The sequence below is a fragment of the Nuphar pumila genome, chromosome 5 (assembly GCF_984573655.1).
Source record: "Nuphar pumila chromosome 5, dmNupPumi1.hap1.1, whole genome shotgun sequence".
Lineage (NCBI taxonomy): Eukaryota > Viridiplantae > Streptophyta > Magnoliopsida > Nymphaeales > Nymphaeaceae > Nuphar > Nuphar pumila.
The window spans coordinates 11,041,582-11,065,925 of NC_143253.1; the positions used below are offsets into that span (position 1 = coordinate 11,041,582).

Consider the following 24,344-nt stretch of genomic DNA (forward strand, 5'->3'; position numbering starts at 1 on the left):
TCTCAAGCTTTCAGTATTGAGGATCTAATCTTCTCATATATGAAAATCCCTCTTCTGTGCTCTTTTGATGGTAAAAAAGAGCCATCTCTCTCTCTATCTATATATATATATATATATATATATGAGGGACATTTCTCCATATTTCATTTGTTTCTCTTTCAAAGAACTAAAGACCATTAGTCCCACTACTTAAAACACAGTCAAAGATAGACCTCCCCATAAGTCAAACCACATGTTTGACTGTCTACAGAAAAGGACTCAAATGTGGGGCGACCCAAAGAAGGATGGACCTAACGGTCCTAGACCAACACCACCTAGAGTAAAGCACAATTGCTCAACATGAGATCCTCATTAAGACTTGGATCTCCTGATTTCTTATGCATGGTAGCTTGGACCTAAAAATGACACATACTGATCTATCAAAGTGGCACGGAATTGGACTAAGCCGTAGGCTATATCCTAAGTTACAACAGCAGATGCTTATCTACAATCCGTGTTTAAGGCTCCCGAACAGAGCCTAAAACGCATATCAGATTCGATGAAAAAAGTCATTTAATTCCTTGAGGACTTGCAGTTTTGCTTGATAAGGCATGTTGATAATGCACATGAAATTACCAAGTCAGACTGCTAAAATTCATCAACTATTCCACCCCCAATAAAACACAACAAACAACCCATTTTCTTTATTACATCCATGCATTCCATAACTATGGTTCAGGCAAAGCTTGTAAAAGTGGTTAACATACAGGCAAACTATATATTGTAAAGTTTTTGCCCCTTGGACGGTTTCTTAAAGAGGATAAGAGGCTTGCATAGCAATTCCACACAAGCCACGCTTATTCATAGCACCACGTTTCATCCTAATGTACCCTTGCTCCCCCCAACTTTCACCCCACGAGTTCTTCACTATCCAATACTTGGTTGTGCCTTGCTGCCCATAACCAACGGCTGTGACTCCATGATCGAGCTGAGTGCCGCAAGGTCCATCAAATATGCCCTCAGAGTAGAACTGGAAACCGATGCCCCCTGCATCAATGGCTACCGAAACAGGCTGGTTTGCCACTGCACTCTGCAATGCTGCTTCATTATCAGAAGGTACGCCCTTGTAACCTGTTATGGTTGCTGCGTGCTTGGATGCTGCAGTGGAGTTGCACCTTCCGTCGGCGGCGTGGTACGAGTAACCGGACTCTGTTGTTAGCCCCCCTGCTTTGATGATGTATTGGAAGGCTCCGTCCATGTATCCGCCCTCGCAACCTTTGTCTTCTCCATGATCGTCGCAGTCGACCAGTTGCTGCTCTGAGAGAGAGATGAGCTTGCCTGTCTTGATCTTGTGGAGTCCCTCTGTTGCAGCCACGGCTGAAAAAGCCCAGCAACTTCCTGTTCATGACATTCACCCAGAACTGGTCCTTAATGTTTTTCTTTTATGACAAAGTTAATCTCCGGGTGGGGTCACTGACACTCCTGCATGCAGCCCTAGTGAAAGGCACCCGTACACCACGGGAATTTGTAAAAATGGTAATGCTAAGGAGTGAAACAGCAAGTGAGAAGAACAAACGGGGAGAAGTGTTAATTCTTGTTCACGTGGAAAAAAAAATATAAATAAGTGTACAATATAAATCATCTTCAAGCGCTGTGAAAGAAAAATGTCTTTCTTGGATCGGGCAACTTTGATTCCCAAAAAATATTTAAGATTATCCTTCTTTAAGATAAAACTTGTTGTTGATGTGATCTTTCAATAATTGCATTTGATTAAGGTTGTTCTCAACAATAACAATATCATCCACCTAGACAAGAAAGATCATTCGTCCTTTATTATACTTTATTAGTAATCTTAGAAAACAAAGAATAATTTGCCTTAGATTGTACCATTCTCATGTCTTTTAGGGCGAAAGACAATTTGGAAAACCAATTTCACGAGGATTGTTTGTCCATAGATTGACTTATTCAATCGACATACGCAATTCTCTCCCTGTCGAATGAACCTAAGAGATAATTTCATATAAACTTCTTCATGGAGGTCCTCATGTAAAAATGCATTATTGACATCAATTTGAAAAAAATATAAATTCTAAATAGCGAATAGGCAACGGATGGTGATGATTTTCGCAACTGGGGCAAATGTTTCATGGTAGTCAACTCCTTCAAATTGTGTGAAGCCTTTTGCTACTAAATGAGTCTTGTATCGCTCTATAGATCTGTCAGATATAAATTTAATTTTGTAGGTCCATTTATAGTCTGTAGGGCATTTTTCTGGAGATAATTTGGTCAACGTCCAAGTGTTGTTTTCTTCTAAGGCATTGAGTTTCGCAGCCATAGCATCTTGCCAATGCCACTGATCCATGGCTTGGGCAAAGTTTTTAAGCTCAGAGTTTTGGGTTATTGCTGCAAGAAAGGCTTTATGGAAAAGACAAAAGTTTTCATAACTGAGATATTGAGAAAGAGGATATTGATCACTTAGGTGAGTCTCTCTTATGGTATCTGATTGGAAGACAGGAGTAACAACATAACATTTATAATCCTTGAGATGACTTGGTTGAGATCGATGCCTCGTAGAGTGACTGAGTTGGGATTCAGTTTGATCGGGTGCGGTAGAATTTATGTTTTTGTTATGGCTGTGATTTGTGATTTATGGGGTATTGGTTAATTGGGAGTTCGAGTGTGCATCCTCAAGTTGGACGATGGGTTCACAAAAATCAAGAACTGGTAAGAGCAAAACCATATCAACGTCTTTGTCTAATTTGCTCAAATTTTGAAATAGAAACTCATTTTAATAAAATTTCACGTCTTAGAAAGTAAAATCATTATGGTTTTCAAGGTCATAAACTTTGTATCCAATTTGGGCATGTGGGTAACCTATAAACACACACCTTTTGGCTCTAGAGTAAAATTTATGAGCATGATGTATGTTGTAAGCATAACAAAGGCATCCAAACACTCGCATGTGATCGTAGCACGGGGTTTTGGCAAAAAGGATTTTGCATGGGGTATTATCAAGCAATGGATAGGGGAAAGACTGTTGATCAAATAAGCTACGGTTAGGATACATTTTTCCCAAAATTTTAAGGGCAAGTTGGCTTGAAACCTAAGAGCTCATGCTATATTGTGTTCATATGTGCATGAATTTGTCAAAGTTTTTTTTTGGAATCAAGAATTTATCAAAGATTAAGCAGCAAAAGTTTAGAGAAAGAGAGAGGAGACTCACCTCGGTCAGCAGCAGGTCTGAGGAGATAAGGTGCCTAGCCCTTCATCCCAGGCTTGACTCCCAGAGGTGTCCGTGTTGGGGACGGTTTTTTCAGGTAATAAAAAAAAAAAAGGGAGAGGCTTGTCATGATTACGTGACACTAGACAATCACATCACAGCATTGTATTGGGCCCATGGCTACAGGGTGCAGGACCCACATGAAATGCTGTTACGTGATTGCTTGTGTCAAATAACTATGGTACTTAGCCGCTCTTTGGATCTTTGCTCGCCTTCAACTGGTAGGCTTTGTAAGAGTTTGTGTGTCAGTGACCCATCGGGAGTTTGCCTCGCAGGGAGGGAGGCCCATTAAAGGTGCGTTTGTGCGCCACGGAAAGCTGATGCTTAGGAGGCTTTCCGTGGAAATGCACGCCCATCAAGGGCTTTCCGCAGAGCCCATAGCTGCAATGCAAACGAGGGATTCTTTCGTTTCCGCAGAAATCCCTCGATGGGGCGTGCCAAAATGCATTCCTTGTCATAAAAAAACGAAAGTATTGAGAGAGAGAGAGAGAGAGAGAGAAAGAGACCACATTGGCCTTGATCCTTGACCGGCGTAACGGCTCCTTGCTGCCTCCAGTCCACACTATCAGGCAAAGATGCATTCCCATTACCAGACCCGCTCATGTTCCCGGGAATGCACTGAGGATAAGGCTTGTACCCCAAGTAAGTCTTCCTGAACTCCCAGTTGCTCATATCCGCAAACTGGTTATAGATCAACTTGTAAGACAGGTTCCCAGCATTGTGCGCATCGATCAACCTGACATTACTAGTGAAGATCTTGAAGCGTTCTTCCTTCTCATTCTCGTCTCTGTAAGATCGATTGTACCTCTCGATCCAGCTTTGGTACCTCTCGAGCATATGGTCTTGTGACGAGTCGTGTCTGCATGCGACGGTGGGGAGCAAGGACGAGATGAGCATAAGGACCAATGCTGTGAAACCGGCAAGCTTGAGAGAAGCTGAGTGATCCATGTTGATGAGCAAAGATTTCCAGTTCAGTATGATTTCTTATGTCTTTCCTATTACGTTTAGTTTTGAAAGAAAAATAATTGGAAATTATAATGATAGGAATAATTAACAAATACAGAGTCTATTACGTTTAGATTTGAGGTTCTAGTGTTCACGCATTCATGACTACAACACGAGATTTGGGCTTCGCAAAGTTAGGTTGCTTTTCTGTTGGTGTGCTCAATTGCGTTTACGTCTGTTTGTGGCATTCAAAACTCTCTCTCTCTCTCTAGCAGTTACCGTCGTACTATATATCACCAGTCGTCCGTTATATTCAATCTCCACCGTACATCTCAAATTTGGACCGTGAGATATGCTTAGAGTGGGGCCCACGCACACCACCATCCAAGCCATGTATCGTGGTGATGGAATATAACGTCATGCACAGTATGACGGTAATATATATATATAAGGTCCCATTTCTGGTTCTGCCCCCATAGTTTTGAAGTGTTTTATGATATATCTAAACTGTTAGGTGTGTTTAGCATGCTCAATTTAGTTTGTGGGAATCGACTTTTGAATCATGTTTTTTTGATGAAAAACATTTTTATGAACTGAGAAAAATGGGTACCTTCATAGCCATCTATTTTAGATCACCAGAAAAACTGCATACAATTCAGATTCCGATTATCCAAAAACCGGTTCCCTCTAAACAAAACCTATAGATCACATTTATGGTGTTAGATGTGAGAAAAATGCCAAAAAATAATGGTTTTTGAGGGGCCAGAACCAGAAGATGGGCAGAAAGAGTGCATTATTCATTTAAGAGTTCTTCATTTTATTTTTAAATTCTGACCATACAGATGTGATCTATGTACTTGATTTTATAGGGATCAGCTCTTGAAGTGTTTGATTATGACAGATGGGTGGGTTTTTATAAGGTTCAAAAAATCAATGGTCCAAAATCTTTCTAAATTTTTTAGGCTCCAAATATCATTTTTTTCATAAAAAACACATGATCGAGATGTGGATTCCTTGTAAATCAACCATGCCCAACACATTTATGGGGTCAAAACTTCGAAAAAATATCAAAAGAACAGAAAAACTCATTTGGCACATATTTCTCTCTCTTATATATATATATATATACATGAGAACTAAACATATTAGGTCCCAATTTTTTGTTCTGCCTCATAGTTTTAAAGTATTTTATGATAGATCTGAACCGTTAGATGTGTTTAACATGCTCAATTTAGTTCGAATCAACTCTTGAATAATGTTTTTATGAGTTAGAAAAAACTGGTACATTCATAGCCATTGATTTTGTATCACCATAAAAACCTGTATACATGTAAGATTCCGGTGATCCACAGGCCGGTTCCCACTAAACAAAACCTATACATGACATCTATGGTGTTAAAAGTAAGAAAAATGTAAAAAACAACAATCAAGGTTGAGAAAGTGGGCAGGCGTTTATATATATATATATATATATATATATATGAACTGCTAGAACATGCTAACTAAAAATATGGACATTTTCAATATTTTTTTTTGTAAAATCCAGCTATGTAAATATGTTTGGCATGGTGAATTTGCAAGGAATCAAACTCTTGGATCGTGTATTTTTTATGAAAAAATGTGATTTTTGAATGCTTGAATTATATTTATGATGAATATAAGCCATTGATTTGAAAGCCTTAAAAAAATCTAGTTTATAAATCAAAATCCCATGATTCAATAGTGGGTTCTGATAAAACCAAGCATGTAGGTCACATCCCTAAGGTTAGATTCAAGAGAAAAGAACAAAGAATCCATGAAATTCAGGGTTCACACATTGGTTCTCATGTTTTAACAACTCAACACAAAAATGATGCAAACACCGTAGACATCTTTCATGGTCTTGATGGACGGCCAAAGCAAAAACACAAAGCATTTTTTGCTTTTAGCAGCGGTTTTTGACCACTTTTAAAGGTCCCAGCAAAAACTTGGACCTTTAGCGATAGTCAAAAATCTGTCACCAAAGGCTCTAGTTTTAGTTCGGACCTTTAGTGACAAACTTCTGATCGTTCTGAAACCGTCACATAAAAAAACAGAAACACATGTTTTTATGCATTTTCTGCTTTTTTTTGTGGCCATCCATCATGCCTGCGATGGATGGCTAAATGAGTTCTACTCGGAGCTAAGCACTAGCTGCACCTACAGGTTGTGTGTGTATATATATATTATATATGAGTCTTGGGCTGATTCTGCCCCTTCAAAATCATAGTTTTTGGTATTTTTTCTCACATCTAACAGCATAGATGTGATCTATAGGTTTTGTTTAGTGGGAACCGGCTTTTGGATCATCGGAATCCGCCCTGTATACAGGGTTTTTCAGTGATCCAAAATCAATGGCTACGAAGGCATCAATTTTTTTCAGCTTATAAAATACACTTTTTCATCAAAAAAAATTTGATCCAAGAGTCAATTCCCACTAAATAGAGCATGCTAAACACATCTAACGGTTCAGATCTATCATAAAACACTTCAAACTATGGGGCAGAACAAGAAAATAGAGCCTAATATATTGAGTTACACACACAACAGAGCAACCACGCGCTCTGGTTTCCCTCTGTGCGTAGTTGGTTGCGTTCAAGACTTTTCCCCAACATACTAAAGTTTTAGGTAATGCACGTACAGTCGACCAACTTATGTCATATTTATATTTAGCTGCCTAAGGTTTGAAATATTTAAGATAATAGCTCAACTTTTTAAGAATTTCTCAGATAAGAGCACGAGTTATTTTTCATTCTTGCATGGTACAACTCTAGTTCTCTCTTCTCTTTCAATAAAAAAAAATCTAGTTAACTCTTAAAAATAACAGTTTTAACCTTTTCTTTCTTTTTAAATCATTCTATCCACTTGTTTAGCTTTCTATTTTGTGGCTAAAGGGCACACAAGTTTAGAGGGTAAAAAGTAACTCAGAACGTCATATTTATCTTAAATATTTAAATGCAAATATTAGATTAAAGGCAACTACAGCATCTGATCCGCTCTCTGGTTGGGAGATATGACAAAATTTTAATTGGTGTCAACTAAATGATGTTTTAGGTGCGGTTGCGGTGCAGGTGTGGAGGATATATATTAATATAGTTTTAAGTTAACACTACTATTACGTATACCTTTATGTATTTATATATATATATATATAATATAGATAAAACTGAACTAATTAAGGTTACTTTATGACAGAAATGAACTTCAATGTGGTTGACTTTACTCGACACAAAGGAAAGGAAGCCTTGTCCAAGTATTGTGCTCGTATGGGTAAGGGTGCAGGTACATTGTTCTGTTAAAAGAGTCTGTGTTACATAACTCATCTTCTTAAAGCTCATCTTTCTGTTCTGTTTTAATAAAACCAAGATTACTATTTCCCTCAAAAAAATATTTAATATAAGCAAAAAAATTTACCATTTTAATGTACTCTTTAGAAATTAAAATTCTTTACAAGGTAAACTATAAATCAAAGGTATATGAGAAAAGGAGATCATAATTTTATCTCACTTTATTGTTATGGAACCATTAAGCATATGAAAGCATGACTTCTTAAGGCATGATAAAATATTATTTAGCCTCCAGCTTTTTTTTTATAATCAGAAGAAACTGCAATCAGCATTAAGACCTGGTCGAGCTGGCTCAGTCTGCCATACCTACAGTCATCTTGCCGACAGTGTAAAACTCTGAGGTTAGAATCCCTGCCCCCGAGACCTATACTACGCATTGGCTTGCATAGAAAGGTGATGCCCATGGAAATCGAACCTTGACTGCCCGCCTAGTAGCCAATGCCCCAGCCCACTGCACCAACCCCACTTGGGGCATTTAGCCTCAGTTTGGGTGCCTTATATTGGGATGGTAACACCATTTGGTTCTGCCAATAAGTGGCGTTGAGGATAGAGTTTCTTAAAATATTCTCTGAATGGTGTTGAAATGTGATATTGGTGTTGCCAACTCCACTACCAAGTACCAATATAGCATTTTGGCAACACCAGTAATTACTCCCAAGCAGCAGAGGGGATGAGAGCACTGGCGGAAACAGCAACACACCTTCAATTCAAGGCTCCCAAACAGAGCCATGTAGCCATCAACGGGAGATCAAGTTCGAGGGGGGTTGGGGCTGCCGACTTTTATTATAAGTGGAAAGCTTTTACAAATGTCCATTTGTTGCAGTAATTGTGGGCCGATATTCAAAAATCATTCTGGAATATCTGATGAGATATGTTGAACATTCATCAAAGTGACATTTTCACAACCTATTTGAAGACTCGAGAATACTAGACCTGGATGGGTGGTTCAACATTGTAAAATTAAGGCTGAACAGTATCCAACATGGAGATTCCTGATGGACATGGAAAAGTCACAACACTTGTTGCCAACGACTTTTATATATGGGAAATGAAAACCTACAAAATACCAGACCGGCTAAATGAAACATGCTATTGGATTTTTATGAAATTCTTGTGTTTTTTCGAAATTCTAACCATATAGATGTGCTTTATATGCTTCTTTTTATATAAATCACTTCTTGGAACATTTGATTCTGGATAAGTTTTTCTAAGGTTTAAAAAATCAACAGCCTGCAATTTTCATAATTTTTTGAGGCTCCAAATACCATTTTTTCATGCAAAATGCATGATCCAAGTGTCAATTTCTAGTAAATCAACGGTGATGAACACATCTATGAGGTTGGAATTTTAAAGAAAATACCGAAAATCCACTATCATGTTTCATTTAATAGGTTTTCATTTCCTTGTATATATAAAGTTGATTTCAATGTTTCTCTCAAAAAATTTCAGCATGCACATTGTTATGGCCATAAGTCGTGACAATAGTTTTTTACATTTATAGCGCAAAGGCTTATGAAAAGCCTAAAATTGGGACTAGGACAATGCAGAAGGATAGACCTAAGATCCATAATTAATTGGGCATAGTGAATTCGAACTGACAGATATTCGACCATTGGTACAGAATGAGCTGGTCTTTCTTGGTATCTCTTAAACAAGGTGAGATGTCCTCAGCTGCACTGCACAAGCCTTTTACTTCACTAAAATCATGCTTCATACTCATGTTCACCCCGAGGGTTTATGATGCAAGGCTTATAAGCGTTGAATGCAAAGATCTACATTATATTCTGCAAACCATTGTGCACTAATCTATGATAAACTAAAATTTATTGAAAATCAAGGATGATTAGCAGAAATTAACAAAAATTCAAGTAAATAATCAATCCAACCTTTGAACTCTAAAAGTCTCTAAGAATCCCTATATATAAGAAAAGAAATATATACAAATTAACCACGCCAAACAAATCTAAATAATAAAAGTTGATCCAAACGGATCTTGTGGACACAGTTCCGAATCTCTCTCCAATCTATGTCAGTTCATCAATATCCAATACTTGTTTGTTTTATTTTTGTGTAACCCAATAGTAGTAAGTGCATGACTTATATTAGATCCATAGTCAACATCAAATAGGCCTTCGGTATAGAGTTGAAAGAAAGATAGAATTGCCAACAATAGAAGCAGGCTACTAGGCAATTCAATGGCATGTAGTACTGCACCTTCTGTTATTGGGAGGCATGTCTTCATAATGGGCTATGATCGTCACATGCTTACTGATTTTTGGTAGTATCTCATGTCCCATTTGACACTTTGTAAGGGTAGGTTGTCTTTGTTCTTACACTACAACAAATCAGTGGATTAGCGACGACTTAATTTCGTTGCTAACCGGCTTAGCGACGGATTCGTGATGGATTAGCGACGGATATCTTCTATCACGATTTTTTTGACGCTAATAAGCGACAACGTATATCTGTGGCCAGTTTCGTCGCTAAGTTGCGACGGAATAACGAACGACAACGTCCGTCGCAAAGCCGTCATTACTAAACAGTGACCTCAATTTGGCGACGAATTTACAGTCGTTGTTAATCCGTCGCTAACTTATACATCTAGCGACGGATATATCTGGCACTAATTCGTCGCAAACAAGGAAAAAAATTTAAAAAAATATTTGAATCCATACGAGCTTTCAGATTATCCTTCATTTTTCCTTTAACATTCATTATTGTATTGAACACATTATTAAACACATTTTTCTCCACATGCATCACATCTAAATTATGTCGTATCAATAGGGTCGGCCAATATGATAGTTCTCAAAAAATAGATTTCTTTGTCCAATTGTGATCCTTCTCAAATCCACGAAAGGGTGTAGGATTGTGGGCATCTGTTAATACATCTGTAAAGTATCGCAATCTTCTTAGAATCTCTATGTCAGACAATCTTGTGGATGGACCTTCCATTTTAGTTGTGCCTGCTCTAAACGCATTCCTTTGTCGTCGGAACGGATGGTCGCTGGGTAGAAATCGACGATGACACTCAAACCAGCAAGGCTTCCTTCCATGCATCAATCTAAAAGCTTTGGTATCCTTCATGCAGTACGGACATGCCAACCTCCCATGTGTGCTCCAACTAGATAACATACCATATGCAGAGAAGTCACTGATTGTCCATAGAACAACGGCCTTCATATTGAAATTTTGTTTTGTGTGGGCATCATACATGGTAACACCGTCATCCCACAGTACTTTTAGTTCATCAATCAATGACCTTAAATATACATCAAGATTTTGGTCAGGTGAGGTCGGACCAGGGATCAATAGAGACAAGAAAAGATTTGGACGCTTTATACACAAGCTTGGTGGAAGGTTGTATGGAGTTACAAAAATATTGGTCAGCATGAATATGGAGTTGATCTACCCCAAATGAATTAAATCCATCTGTACATAGACTGAGTCAAACATTTCTCACTTCCATTGCAAAGTTCTGATGAGTACAATCAAAGTGCTTCCAAGCTTCAGCGTCAATAGGATGCGTGATCTTTTCTTCATCGTGTCGAACTTTATTTGCATGTCATCTTATGTGTTTAGCTGTCCTTGAATACATATACAATCGTTGCAATCTAGGAGTGATAGGAAAATAGCGGAGTGACTTGTATGAAACTTCCTTTGATCTCGTGCTACCATTGCCTCTTGTCTTTAGCTTGAACCGAGGATGCCCACATGACGGGCATGATATATTGTTTTCCTGATCCTTGAAATACAACATGCAGTGATTTGGACAAGCATCAATCTTTTTATACCCCATACCTAGAGCATTGACCATAACTTTCGCACGATAGAAATTTTGTAGCAATTTCTCATTTTTGGGCAACATACTTATCACAATCATGCACAAACGGTCAAAATATGATTGACTCAAATTATACTCAGACTTCAAATTCATTAGTTAAAGAACTGCAGACAAGATAGTGTGACTCTCGCAACCGTTTCAAAGTGGCTCATCAGCATCTCTAAGTAAATCATAAAATCTACTAGTTGCATCGTTTGGTGATTCTTCATTTACTACAGTTCTTACATCACTAGGACTCATAGCATAACTGGGTTATGCTTATGCGGCATCAAATATCAAATTCATATATAAATTATGGTCCATCATATTCACCCATGCATCAAAATTGTTTCTAAATTTTTCTCCATGAAACATCCAATTCTGATAATCACTCACAAAACCCTTCCTGTATAGGTGATGTTTAACGCCATGAGGTTCTACAAATCGATTATTCTTACAAATCTTGCAGGGACACCTAATCTGACCTGTGGGATCCACTGTACTGACACTTGCCGTTGCAAATTCAATAAAACTTTCAACACCATCCATATATTCATGCGATAACTCATTGTCAACAATCCTACGGTACATTCATTCACGGTTTGCAGTCATTTTGTCGTATGATGTTACGAATAGTATCCTAACTTGTTAAAAGAGAACCATCAGAATGCTATGATGAAGAAAATATCAAATTTATCATGCAATATATGATGTCATACAATCACAAGAATTATGATGCATGCATTGATAACTTAATATTTTCATGTGCAAACTATTAATTAAACGATACATTCACTTGAAGCATGCTTTTATTATACAATTTCACATGTAAGTAATAAACAAATTGAAAATAACTACATGCAAGCATGGATACAATCACATCAAACATTGCAATACATCAAAATCATTCATATTAAACAAATGTCAAACATGTACCTGCAGCAAACACACTTCAATATCCCGCCAACTACTACCATGCCTAGCATGAAATCCATACTCCAAAAATAAGAACACTCCTATTCTCATACATTAAAATCATGCTCAACATTATCTCTGAACTCCAACAAAGCAGTCTTAGATATCAACAACTAAGTGAGTGTGTGAACAATAAAGTGTTACATCCAATAAATTAAATAGCATGTGATGCACTTGCATCACTTACTCACAACGGGTATTTACCCGATTTGCATTATTTTTGTCACTTACTTACCACGGGTGGCGGAGCACAAGCGAGTTTCGTTGAGAAATCTGCAAAAAACACTGTGTTAAAATAAAGTCACCACCTCCGGAAAAAAAAAAAAACCGAGGCAAATGAAAAAATCTTGCATAGGCCTTTTATCTAAAAAATATGGCCCTTCCAAAAGCCGGGCTTTGGTGCACGTATTAGCTCTAGCTTTACTAGAGTTATCTGAGTAGCAGAAACCATCAAACAAACTATAACTGATTTAATGAGTCATTCACAGTTTCACAGAACGCAGGGGGGCGACCCCTTGCCGGAAACGCAGGGGGGGCGACCCCCTGCCAGAAACGCGAGGGGGGGGGGGGGCGACCCCCTGCGCTCTGCTGCCAGAAACGCAGGGGGTCGACCCCCTGCCGAAAACGCAAGGGGGGCGACCCCCTGCGCCCTGCTGCCGAAAACGCAGGGAGTCGACCCCCTGTTGTCGAAAACACAGGGGGGTCGACCCCCTGCTACCGGAAACGCAGAGGTTCGACCCCCTGCCGAAAACACAGGGGGGTCGACCCCCTGCTGCCAGAAACGCAGAGGGGTCGACCCCTTGCGTTTCCGGCAACGCAGGGGGTCGACCCCCTGCCGAAAACGCAGGGGGTCGACCCCCTGCCGACGGAAGGGTTTACCTGTGTGTCTCCGAGCGGCGGTGGGAGGCTGACGGGGAGCGGCGGCCAACGAGCGGTGGGGGCCGGAGAGAGGCCGACGGGCGGCGGGAGGAAGAGGGTGGCAGGAGGGAGAGGGCGGCGGGCGGGAGCAGTGGAAGAGATAGTGAAACAGGAAAAGAGAAAGAGGGTTGGGATTAGAGATTTACGCGACATTTAGCAACAGAATAATTCTGCCGTTAAGCCGTTGTAAATCAAATTACCAAAATAGCGACAGAATCTATTCTGTCGCCAAATTCGTCGCTGAATGATCCGACTATTATGACAAAATACGAAAATAGCGATGGAATATATTTCGTCGCCAAATCTGTCGCTAAATAGCGACGGCGTTTGCGACGAAACCTATGCAGTCGCTATTTTCGTAAATAGTTTCATTTTAGCGACGGATTTGTTTCTCTCATTAATTCGTCGCTAGTTAGCAATGGAATAATTCCATCGCTAACTTTCGTCGCTAATTCCATATTTTCTTGTAGTGTTAGCCCACTAGTTGGTTGTATAGATGGACCAATTGTGTCCATTGTGCCCATCACTGCAGCCCTTGTTTTTATCATGAATACCACAATCCACTAGTTGTTGCTCTGACAGACAGATCAATTTCTCAGATTTTATCATGCCCCCTACCACAACCACAGTAGTGAATACTGAATTCCTATAATTTGAACCTCCATTGAAAAAGTAAAATAGATTGTAGTAATAGCATTTTTTATTTTTACTAGAAGAAATCGCCCCAGGCACGCAAGTCATACTTAAGGTCGTTGTCCTGTCAACATAAAACTCTGAGGGCTTACCTCTCGATTTCAGGGAGTCGCCAAGCTTCAACTTACGCAGGGGAGTGATGCCCATGGAATTTGAACCTAGGCTGGCCGTCAAACGACGTAGGCCCCATCCTACTACACCAACCCCCTTGGGTCTAGTAATAGCATTACTTGGTCATGCCAGCAAACTTGCTTTCTTTCAACCTTTAGTAGTTTCAGCATCTGACATTTTCTTTTTTTTCTAGATAACCAGAGAAAAACTGCTTTGCTGATCGAGTTCATTCAAGTCAACTTTGCCCACCAAAAAATACACACAGTTTCAACCTTGCGGCAAGCAAGGACACGCACCCATGGCACTACAAGAATAACCCTTTTACTGGAGCTATTTTATTGTCAGTAAAAGTCTGTGGTGCGCCAATAAAGATTTTTACTGGCGCACACAAAGCGCCAGTAGTTTAGTTAGTAAAAAGTTCGTCGGACACACTATCAACTTATTGACCAAGGGTTGCCCCTACCAAATAAACGTACCCCTCTGTGGCAGATGAGGGAAGATCAGGAGCAATGTTATTGCATACTTGTAGCATGCTGCGACACCTAATCACCAAAGAAGGCAAGTAAGCTTGCTGCCAAACTAAGTAAATCTAGAATTTTTCATCTTCTTCTTTTCTCTTTCTTTGTGTTTTGTTTTATCTTGTTTGTGATTTGCATAACAAGTTTGAATAAGGTGTACAAGTTTAATATGATCTGCCTTATGGGATGATGTGGGACCTAGAGCAAGTTAGAGGCCCTATACATGGGTTGATGTTTAATTAGGTGGGTTGATGTTTAATTAGGTGAAGGTTTGTTGCAGTAGGTAATGAAGGACAACCTTCTAGCGCATGAATGGTGGGGGAGTGAGAGGGAAGAGAGGGTGGGAGTTGCAGCCAAGAGGACAAAAGATTGGTTTGGTTGGAGGAAGAAGCCCTAGTAAGACAACTAAGAAGAAGCCAACCCCAATTATTAGCCAATAGCCCCTCTTTGACTTCTTTTCTGGTTGTCTTATTTCCCTGGTAGGTGAGGATGTCAACGGGTTGAATTCGGGTCAGATCTAGGCATTACCAACTTAATTGGATTTGGATTCAGATAGAAAAGGATAAAACCCAATCCCAATCTAACTAGCTTAAAGCTCAATATTTACACTTAATGAAATTCAGGTTTTAATCAGATTCGGATTAGGATTCACTTTCTTAAACCTTTCCTTCCTCACTTTTTGTCACTTTCTACTCGCTTTTCCCTCCCTTCTTCCGTTTTTAATATTACAAATCAATAATATTTTTATAATAAGCTTGCATGTGCATGTTGGTTTTATATCATTTTATAATTGTTTTCATGTCATTTCTTATTTGTTTCTGCCTGTACTTCATATTGTTTTCTATAAGTTCTCTTTTCATTTTTCATGCACTTGCATAATCACTTCGTAACCGTATTTTGCTTCCCGCTTCATACTACTTTTGATCACGCTTTCGTTTCACGCATCGCTTCTCGTACACATTTTCGTTTCCTGGTAACTATAGCTCAAATAATATCACCTGATCGGACCTTAGCCTTTGGGACCCAACAGCAGACCTCTCCCAAACATCATGGGAACGGTGGACCCCGCCATTGGACCGCTTAATAAGATAAGCACGGCTAGCCCAAACTTTGCTGACAGACTAAGCCCCTCCCCCTCTCTTTGACACGTGGCACGTTAGACTACGTCCCTTCCGGTTCTTTCGTTTGTATTTTAGTAAAACGTGAAACTCATTCGCACTTAAAAATCAAGCTCATCCTGTCATACATCGACTCCTACTCACAAAGTACATATGAGAACCCAACAAGGGCGTCGCTATTTATGAAACGTGTCAGTAATGTAATAGAACAACTTGCTTTTCAGATTCAATACGTACGTCAAAAAGATCAATCTCGTTTCCATGAATAAAAAGCAACAAGACATATAAAAACTGTTTCATAGCGGAAGGGATCTTCCCCATCATCTCGCTTGATTGCTACTGCTGAGAGAGAGAGAGAGAGCAACAGCAATGGAGGAGCAGAAGAAGAACGAACAATCCAAGAAGGAGTTGGAGTACCAATCGGGTTTCGGGAACCACTTATCATCGGAGGCGCTGCCGGGAGCGCTGCCTCTGGGGCAGAACAGCCCGCTGGTCTGCCCCTACGGCCTTTACGCCGAGCAGATCTCCGGAACCTCCTTCACCGTTCCCCGCAATCATAACCTCAGGAGGTCTCCCTTTTTCTCTCCCACCAACTTTATACTTTCTTGCCTTCTTCATGACCCACTTTCCTTCTGAAGACGATGGTGGTAGTGATGATGAATGATCAATGATATGTTGGTAATGAATGCTTCAGCATGCATGAGAACCATCCTTCTTTTACTAGTGCTGTTGGTGATGCATGATGATAAATACCCACTGATTTTTTAAGTGTTTTTATGAATCCCCATTATCGAAGAAGCCCTCAATTGTAGAGATTTGAGCTTTCTTTGGGTGTGCTCGTCTGACTGTGTGCGTCTTGAGTATGGCGATTACTCAAGGAACACTCAAGGGGAGAAAAGTCTCTGCCCTTAGTCCTAGATCTGGTTGCCAAAGAACATCTTCAAGTAAAAGCTCCACATTTGTTCAATTGTTCACTGAAAACCAACCATGCACTACCAACTTCCAGTCAATTCCAGCTGACTTCATCATGTTGTCAATCTTATAAGGATAGCATTAGAGAAACCCAATCTCTATGTTCTAACTCTTAGCAGTGATGTCCTCAATCTCGAATCCCAAAATCCCTCCTCTCAACCAGCAAGCCTGAGCATGGCCTATTATAAGCCACATTAAAGATCCTTGAGAAAATTGACTTATGCATCCTTTCAAAATGTATTCTATCTCCTATTGCCTGTTTGGGAGAGATTTTGTCTACGAAAGCCTTCACCTCCTTCAACCAGCCACTCCATGTGCCTGATATGGTTCTTCATCTTCTATTCAGTAGGAATAACTACCATCGGTCTTCATTGACTACCAGACACCAGCATTTTATAATCAAGACCCTATTTATATGGGACTGAGACTTCTGATAAAAACTATGAGTTGTATAACCTATTCTCAGGCAACCAAGTGCAATCCCTCTGTCACTCTGTTGCCCTTCGATAATAATGGGGAGACGATTTCTACCATCGTTCTCTCTGCCATTTTGGCATTATATTGTATAGAAAGAGAGCAAGGAGAAAGGAATGAAGAATAGTCATCATTGTTGTTGTTCCTCTTCTTCTACTTCTTATTCTTCTTTTAGTAGCCATAGAGTTGCATATGCAATAATGGAAAGTGGCCATGTTGATGTAAATATAAGATATTAATGCAAATAGGTGGACTTTGATCTTGAAGGTTACCCTTGTATTAGCCACATGGCCACTCTAATGAAGGGATCCAGTCTCCAGATCGGATAAGAAAGGTGATTGATAGCCTAAAAAGTTCGGGAAAAATTACTTTTTTACTTAATAGCATATTTTGGAAAGTCAGGGTTGATCTATTAAATTAATTTATAGTAAAAAACAGAGAGAAACATAAGAAAGAAAAAGGAATGTGAAAGAAAGAGTGCACTCATTTTCTTTTCTTAAATTTAGGGAAAATTTGAACATATGTGATGTCTCCCTCTGTCTAGCGAGAGACACATTCCTCCAATGTAGGTAACTATCCATGATACAGAGAAAAGTTTTAAATGACCCTCACCCCATTACCGTTGGAAATTTTTATAAAGGAAATTAATTTGCACTAGCTACCACTGCATCAGCTGTGTTAGTATACATTATTAATCTGTTTCATTCTTGATATGCCTGATTCATGTTATGGAATTTGATGCATTAGATGGAAAAGATAATAGCTTATTAGTTTCTGAAATTCTGTCTTATGTATGTATACAATTTTTTTTGTCAGTTGGCTGTATCGGATTAAACCATCTGTCACACATGAACCTTTCCAACGTCGAAATCCATGCCACAAATATCTGATAAGTGAATTTAACAATTCCTTAACATCTGCCACACCAACTCAGCTACGCTGGAAACCTGCAGATATTCCTGATTTGCCCACTGACTTCATTGATGGGATTTACACAATGTGTGGGGCTGGAAGCTCTTTCCTGCGGCATGGCTATGCTATTCACATGTAATTTTTACCTCACAACTTTTTTTCTTTTCCATTTAATGTTTGCTAACTACCTATCTCTTATTTTTTTATTACTTGATATTTTTATTTTATTCGTATTGCCATTTTTTTTTTCTTCTATTCTCATAATGTTATTCAAGTCTCCTTAACAAGTTGAAGTATGTATTGTGGGTCCAAATCTTCTTGCTGTTTGATGTCCTTAATTGTTTGAACATTGATATAAGCAGTGGCGTTCTTGGTTAGTTTGGTACTGTATGTGGCTCCTCTTTCAAGCTTTGGTATGTGTATTTGGAGCAATGACTTATGTATGGTATCAGTAACTCTTATAAACAGGATCTCTATGCGTATTTCATTGTCAGGATGACATTTACGCAGTTTACAATCTAAAATGTTTGCTTTTGACACTGACAGCAGTCATGTTATATTGGCTAGAAAAGATAGCATGGCAGCAGGTCATGTGGCATTAATTAATTGATTGCTTTCAGGCATAGATGATTCCATTCATGGATTGCATCATCTGCAATAAAGTTTGCTGGTTCCCACCACACTTAATCTTGCATGCATAATATACATATTGATAGGTGTCATTTGGTCTTTTTTCCATATATAACAGATACTACCTGCAAAGGATGATAGGATTTTGAGGAGAGTGGAAAAGCAAGTGGGCCTCTAAACATAATGGACAAGATATTCTTTCTCCTCAAACTATACATCTGCTTGCAAAAGGATTGAAAAATGTCAGTTACCTATTCTTTTGCCATCAAATACTCTTCTGTAGCTATATTATCTTTGTAATGAAAACCCAAATACAAAAACAATCACACTGCTCATAAGAGCACATAATGTAGGGCAAAAGCACAAAGCCACAAAGGCAATACACAAGCCTCTAATGGGAAAATACAAGGCCACACTTCACAATAGCTCACGAAAATACACAAGAACGCACTCAAAATATAAAAAATAATATTTTATTCATTTAGAAAATGCTTAAGAGAAGCATACATTCAATATGGGAAAGATCCCATTTATATACAACAAAGGGGAGGCAAGAGGGCTAGTCCTAACAGCTAGACAAAATTAAAATTAAAATTAAAAAAAGACATAAAAAAGAAAAAGATAAAAGTACAAAGCTGCCCCTAATGGGCAATGCCTATTATATAAGGTAAAATGACAAAAATGCCCTTAGAGGGCATGACCTATTACATGAATATTAAAATAAAATATACATACATATATTAATATTAATACATATACACATCATGTATATATATATATTAATATTAATATATACATACTAATCATTGCAACTTAACACTCTCCCCAAACTTACAATGTGATAACCGAAAGTTTGCTAAGGAGAAAAACTGAAACGAGGTGAATATAGGGCATTAGTAAAGAAATATGTCAGTTGACACTCAAAAGTCACATAGGGCAACACAATTGTTCCTCTCGAGTACTCGCCCCTTACATAGTGGCAGTCCATCTCTATATGCTTTGTTTGTTCATGGAACGCGTAGTTGCTTGCAATGTAAATAACACTTTAGTTGTTGCAACACATTTTTTAGGGGCTAGAGATGACAACTCATATCTTTTAAAAGGCTTCTTAACCATATAATTTTCATAGTTGTCATTGTCATGGCACAATACTCAACTTTTGTTGAAGATAACGAGACTTTTTTTTTCTTCTTACATCTCCAAGATATTAGAGTCTCCTAGAAACATACAAAAAACGGTAGTTGAGACCCTATCATTAGAATTTTCTTCCCAATCTGCATCAGTATAAGCCATTAATTTTAAATAAGAAGCGGAGGATAAGAAAAGTCCTTTAGTTATAGAATTTGTTATATATATAATAATCCTTAAAACTGCACTCATATACACCGTGGTTGGTACATGTTGAAACTGACTTGCTGAGTGAACCGCATGAGCAATATCTGGTCTTGTAATGGAAAAGTAGGTTAGAGACCCGATCATCTGCCTATATGGCATTGGATTTTCAAGAAGAGTTACAACTTTCAGCCTTAATTTTGTATTGATAACTTTTGATGTATCTGTTAAATTGTATCTCCTATGTACATATATTTTTATATGTATGTAATGAGAGATACATATACATATATGTATATGTATCTATTGTTATATATATATATATATATATTTTCCTTCATGTAACCCCAGGGGTAGTTTTGTCTTTTGTTCTATTTTACGCATATTTACATTTGTAAATATGTTTGTAATTTATTTCTTTTTTCTTTTTTTCTTTTTTTCTTTTTTTTTTTTTTTCTTTTCCTTTTTTTTTTCTTTTTCTCTTTTCTTTTTTTTCATTTGTTGACTTAGTCAACCTTGGAGTCGTTGGACCCCTCCAACGGTTAGTCTAACCGTTGGAGGGGCTCCAACGACTAGTGGGAGCCCCTCCAAGGCTTCCTCTCCTCTATAAAAGGGGTTGAACTCCTATTGTAAAATCATTCAATGCTTGGAGCATTGTTCTTCAACTTGTTCAATAAATTCTTTATATTTTTGCATTTGGGTTCTCTTTTTGTACCTTTGTGTACATTGTTCTAAGTGTTCTTGTGCCTTTGTGCACCTCTCCCTTTGTGGTGGTTGTGCGTATTTAGCACTATATCTCTTTTGAGATATTTTCACATGGTATCAGAGCAAGGATGGAGATTGAAGATAGTGTGATTCTTCATCTTTTTCAAAGTGCCTCGTAAAGTGTGCCTTTGGCTTCTTGGTGATTGAAGTAGGGACTTCTCTTCCATCAATATTTTGGAAGATTCTTACGACAAGAAAGACTTAGGAATCTTTTGTGGTACATATATATTCCCCATTCTTCTATCTCTAATGGGTGAGAAAGAGTCCCACTTTTCACTTGGTTTCAAATTAAATGGCTCCAACTACCATGTTTGGGCCAGTAATATAGCGACTCACGTTAAGGGGAAAGGTCTTTGGGGATATGTTAAAGGAACCATTCCCGAACCCGAACCTAAGATCACCATTATTGATAAGGGTGAAATAAAGGTTCTTGATGGCGAAGAGAGATAAAAAGCTTTTGAAGAATATAACAAAAGACATGAAGAATGGGAGATGAAAACTACAAAATTCTCTCATGGTTCTTTTCTTCCGTTGAAACAAAAATAAATGTTAATATTTTGAAGTTCAAGAAAGCCTTTCAAGTATGGGAATATCTCGAAAGAATGTATACTTCGAGAGATTTGTCCCATAAATATTACCTCCAAACCTTCAACAAGGGGAAATGTCCGTTAGAGAATATTTTGCCCAGCTATCCACCATTTGGGATGAACTTGCTGTTCAAGAACCTAAATGGAGTGGAGCGGCTACTGAATTAAGGGCCAAACAACTCGAAGAGGATCACTTCTTCAACTTTTTAAACGGGCTTAGTGTTAGAATTGTATTTGTCTTGGATATGGATCCAATATGGGATCCATATCCATACGTATGCTCCCCCCATATGGGCGGTGGCATACTTGTAAATCTTGTAATGTTTTCATGTATTTTGTTTAGAGGAGGAAGATCCTATATATACATAATTAAAGAGGGACACAGACATTACGTGCCCTACTTTTCTCTCTCCTTTTAGCGTCTCCCTCCTCTCTTCCTTTCATCTCTTCTCTTTTATTACTTTGATTTTCAGATTGAAGACTGTTCTCCAAAGCTTGAAGGCGCTCTATCTTGAAGACTTATTCAAATTCTTACATGGTATCAGAGCGGAACGTCACCTGGTAATCCAAATTCCCAAATCTGTCTTCTCTACCCTAACCCTAAAGTCGTTATTTCTGCCGCCATTTTTTTTATCTCCCTCGTTCGTAATACTCTGCCTGCGTCAACATAGACGCAGAAATACCCAAACCCTAATACCCCTTTTCTGTCTGCGTCAATATAAACACAGAAATACCCTAACCCTAATTTTTTTTTCTGTCCACGTCAAAATATACTGTCTGTGTCTATTCTGGTTGTTATTCTCTTGTGTTCTGTGTTCATCTTGGTGATTTTCTTTTATGCATATTGGTTTTTGATACGTGACCTCTTGCTAGAATCTCTGCCCTCCTTCCTGCATGCTGTTTTCCTGCGTGCTATCTCTTTTTCGATTGCTTTTCTCTATTTCACGTCAAATGGTGCTTCTTTAATCTTACATTCCAGCATTATATCAGCACAACCATGTCTGCTCTCTCTTCGAGTTTCCTCTCCCAACTCATCTCCCAAAAGTTAACCCATTCCAACTATTTGACGTGGAAACGTCAAATAGTCCCTTTCATTAAAAGTCATTGTCTATATGGTCACATTGATGGCTCTACTCCAGTCCCGCCTGAATCGATTTTGTGTGAAACAAAGGATGCTACTAGTTCGGTGACTGCTACAGATAATATCCCTAATCCGGCATATGCCGTATGGATGGCACATGATCAGGCTTTAGTTGCTTATATTACTTCTACTCTCTCTGAAGAAGTGCTTGCAGGTATAGATGATGATATCTCAGCTTTTCAATTATGGAATATGCTTGCAAATACATACTCTCAAGTTTCAGAAGCTAGATATCTCCAATTGAAGCGTCAATTTCAAAGCATCAATAGAGGCTCCAGATCTGTACTTGAGTATCTCTATGAGATTAAAAATGTCAGCGATCAACTTGCCATTATTGGTCATCCTATTTCAGACAAGGATAAAGTTCAGCAGGCCCTCAGTGGACTAGGGTCAGAATTTGATATATTTTGCACTGCTCTAGAGGTTCTTCCTACTTTACCCTCTTTTGAAGACCTAAAGGCAAAATTGATCCAGCATGAGGCTAGTAGAGTTCACAGGCATGATGCTTCCCTTTCTACTTCACCTAGTGTTTTAGTTACTTCTACACATGGTATGTCAGGACAGCGTGCACATACTTGGGCTCACACATCCGGCCAAGGAAAGGGTATTCTTCCTACTCCTCAGGGCAGTACTCCTGTTAACATGCCAAAGCGTATCCCTACATGTTTCTATTGCAACAAGAGAGGACATGTTAAATCTGAATGTTGGCACAATCCTCAGAACAAAGCCAAGGGAGGTCGACGTGATCACAGGCCCACCCCCTCTACCACTTCTAGATCGTCTTCCTTCTCCTTCACGCCCGATGCACAACAACTCCTAATGACAGCTATGTCCAACCTGAATCTCAAGCAAAATGATGATGGTGTCTGGTATGTGGATTCTGGTGCTGCCGCTCATGTGACAGATGATGCAGGTAAACTCTCTAGTGCTTCTCCATATTTAGCAAAAGGTTCTGTAGTTACAGGTGATGGCACTCATCACAAAATTACTCACATTGGAAATGCATATGTTTCTTTGCTGCATACTTCTCTTCCTTTACACAATGTTTTAGTTGTCCCTAATGTCAAGAAAAACATTATTTCAGTATCTAAACTCATTGATGACTCTTCCTCATCAGTTGAATTCACTCCTTCCTCTGTTTTTGTCAAGGATCCTCTCACCAAGACGATATTCGCTGAAGGAACTCGTGAAGGCAACATGTACGTCCTCAAAGAAGCTCCTCCAGTGTCCAAGTCCAGTCCACCTGTTTCCTTTCCTATTAGTCCGAATGAAGTCAATTTGACTCAAATTGATATGCCCTCTGTTTGGCATAATCGATTAGGCCATTGTAGTCATTCTTTTATTTCTAGTCTTGTTATGGATGGATTGTTGCACAAATCCAGTTTGAGTCCTGTTAATAAGTCAGGCATGTGCTCAAGTTGTCAACTTTGTAAGAGTCATGCCCTCCCTTTTAATTCCATCAATAAAAGAGCTTCTAAATTGTTTGAGACGATTTACTCTGATGTTTGGGGACCAGCTCCTGTCTCATCTTCTTCCGGCAGTAGATATTATGTCATTTTTGTTGATTCTTTTTCTCGCTATACATGGATACACTTCATAAAACACAAGTCTGAAGTGTTCCATCTGTTCACTCAATTTCATGCCCTTATTCAAAACAAATTTTCATCCAACATAGTGCATTTTCAATGTGATGGTGGTGGTGAATATTTATCATCTGAATTTACTGAATACTTGCTAAATCATGGCATCACTAGACAGATATCTTGTCCACACACACCACAGCAAAATGGCATTGCAGAACGCAAG

The 24,344-nt window shown here is 38.8% G+C and overlaps 1 protein-coding gene and 1 pseudogene across 2 annotated transcripts in view; one reads left to right on the top strand and one right to left on the bottom strand.

Annotated features, from left to right (window-relative positions):
* Positions 1-790: 790 nt before the first annotated feature.
* On the bottom strand, positions 791-4,207 carry LOC149836770 (senescence-specific cysteine protease SAG39 pseudogene; annotated as a pseudogene).
* An 11,858-nt stretch (positions 4,208-16,065) lies between these two features.
* LOC149836771 (homogentisate 1,2-dioxygenase-like) overlaps positions 16,066-24,344 on the top strand; it is a 32,468-nt gene continuing 24,189 nt past the window's right edge. Inside the window, exons 1-2 of one of the 2 annotated variants that reach the window (XM_090007113.1) lie at positions 16,066-16,294; positions 17,988-18,218. In XM_090007113.1, coding sequence (XP_089863239.1) covers positions 16,095-16,294; positions 17,988-18,218 — 431 coding nt within the window. In that variant the 5' untranslated portion in view covers positions 16,066-16,094. Of the gene's footprint in view, positions 16,295-17,392; positions 17,506-17,987; positions 18,219-24,344 lie in introns of those variants that run through there. The other variant, XM_090007114.1, reaches the window with a different exon arrangement.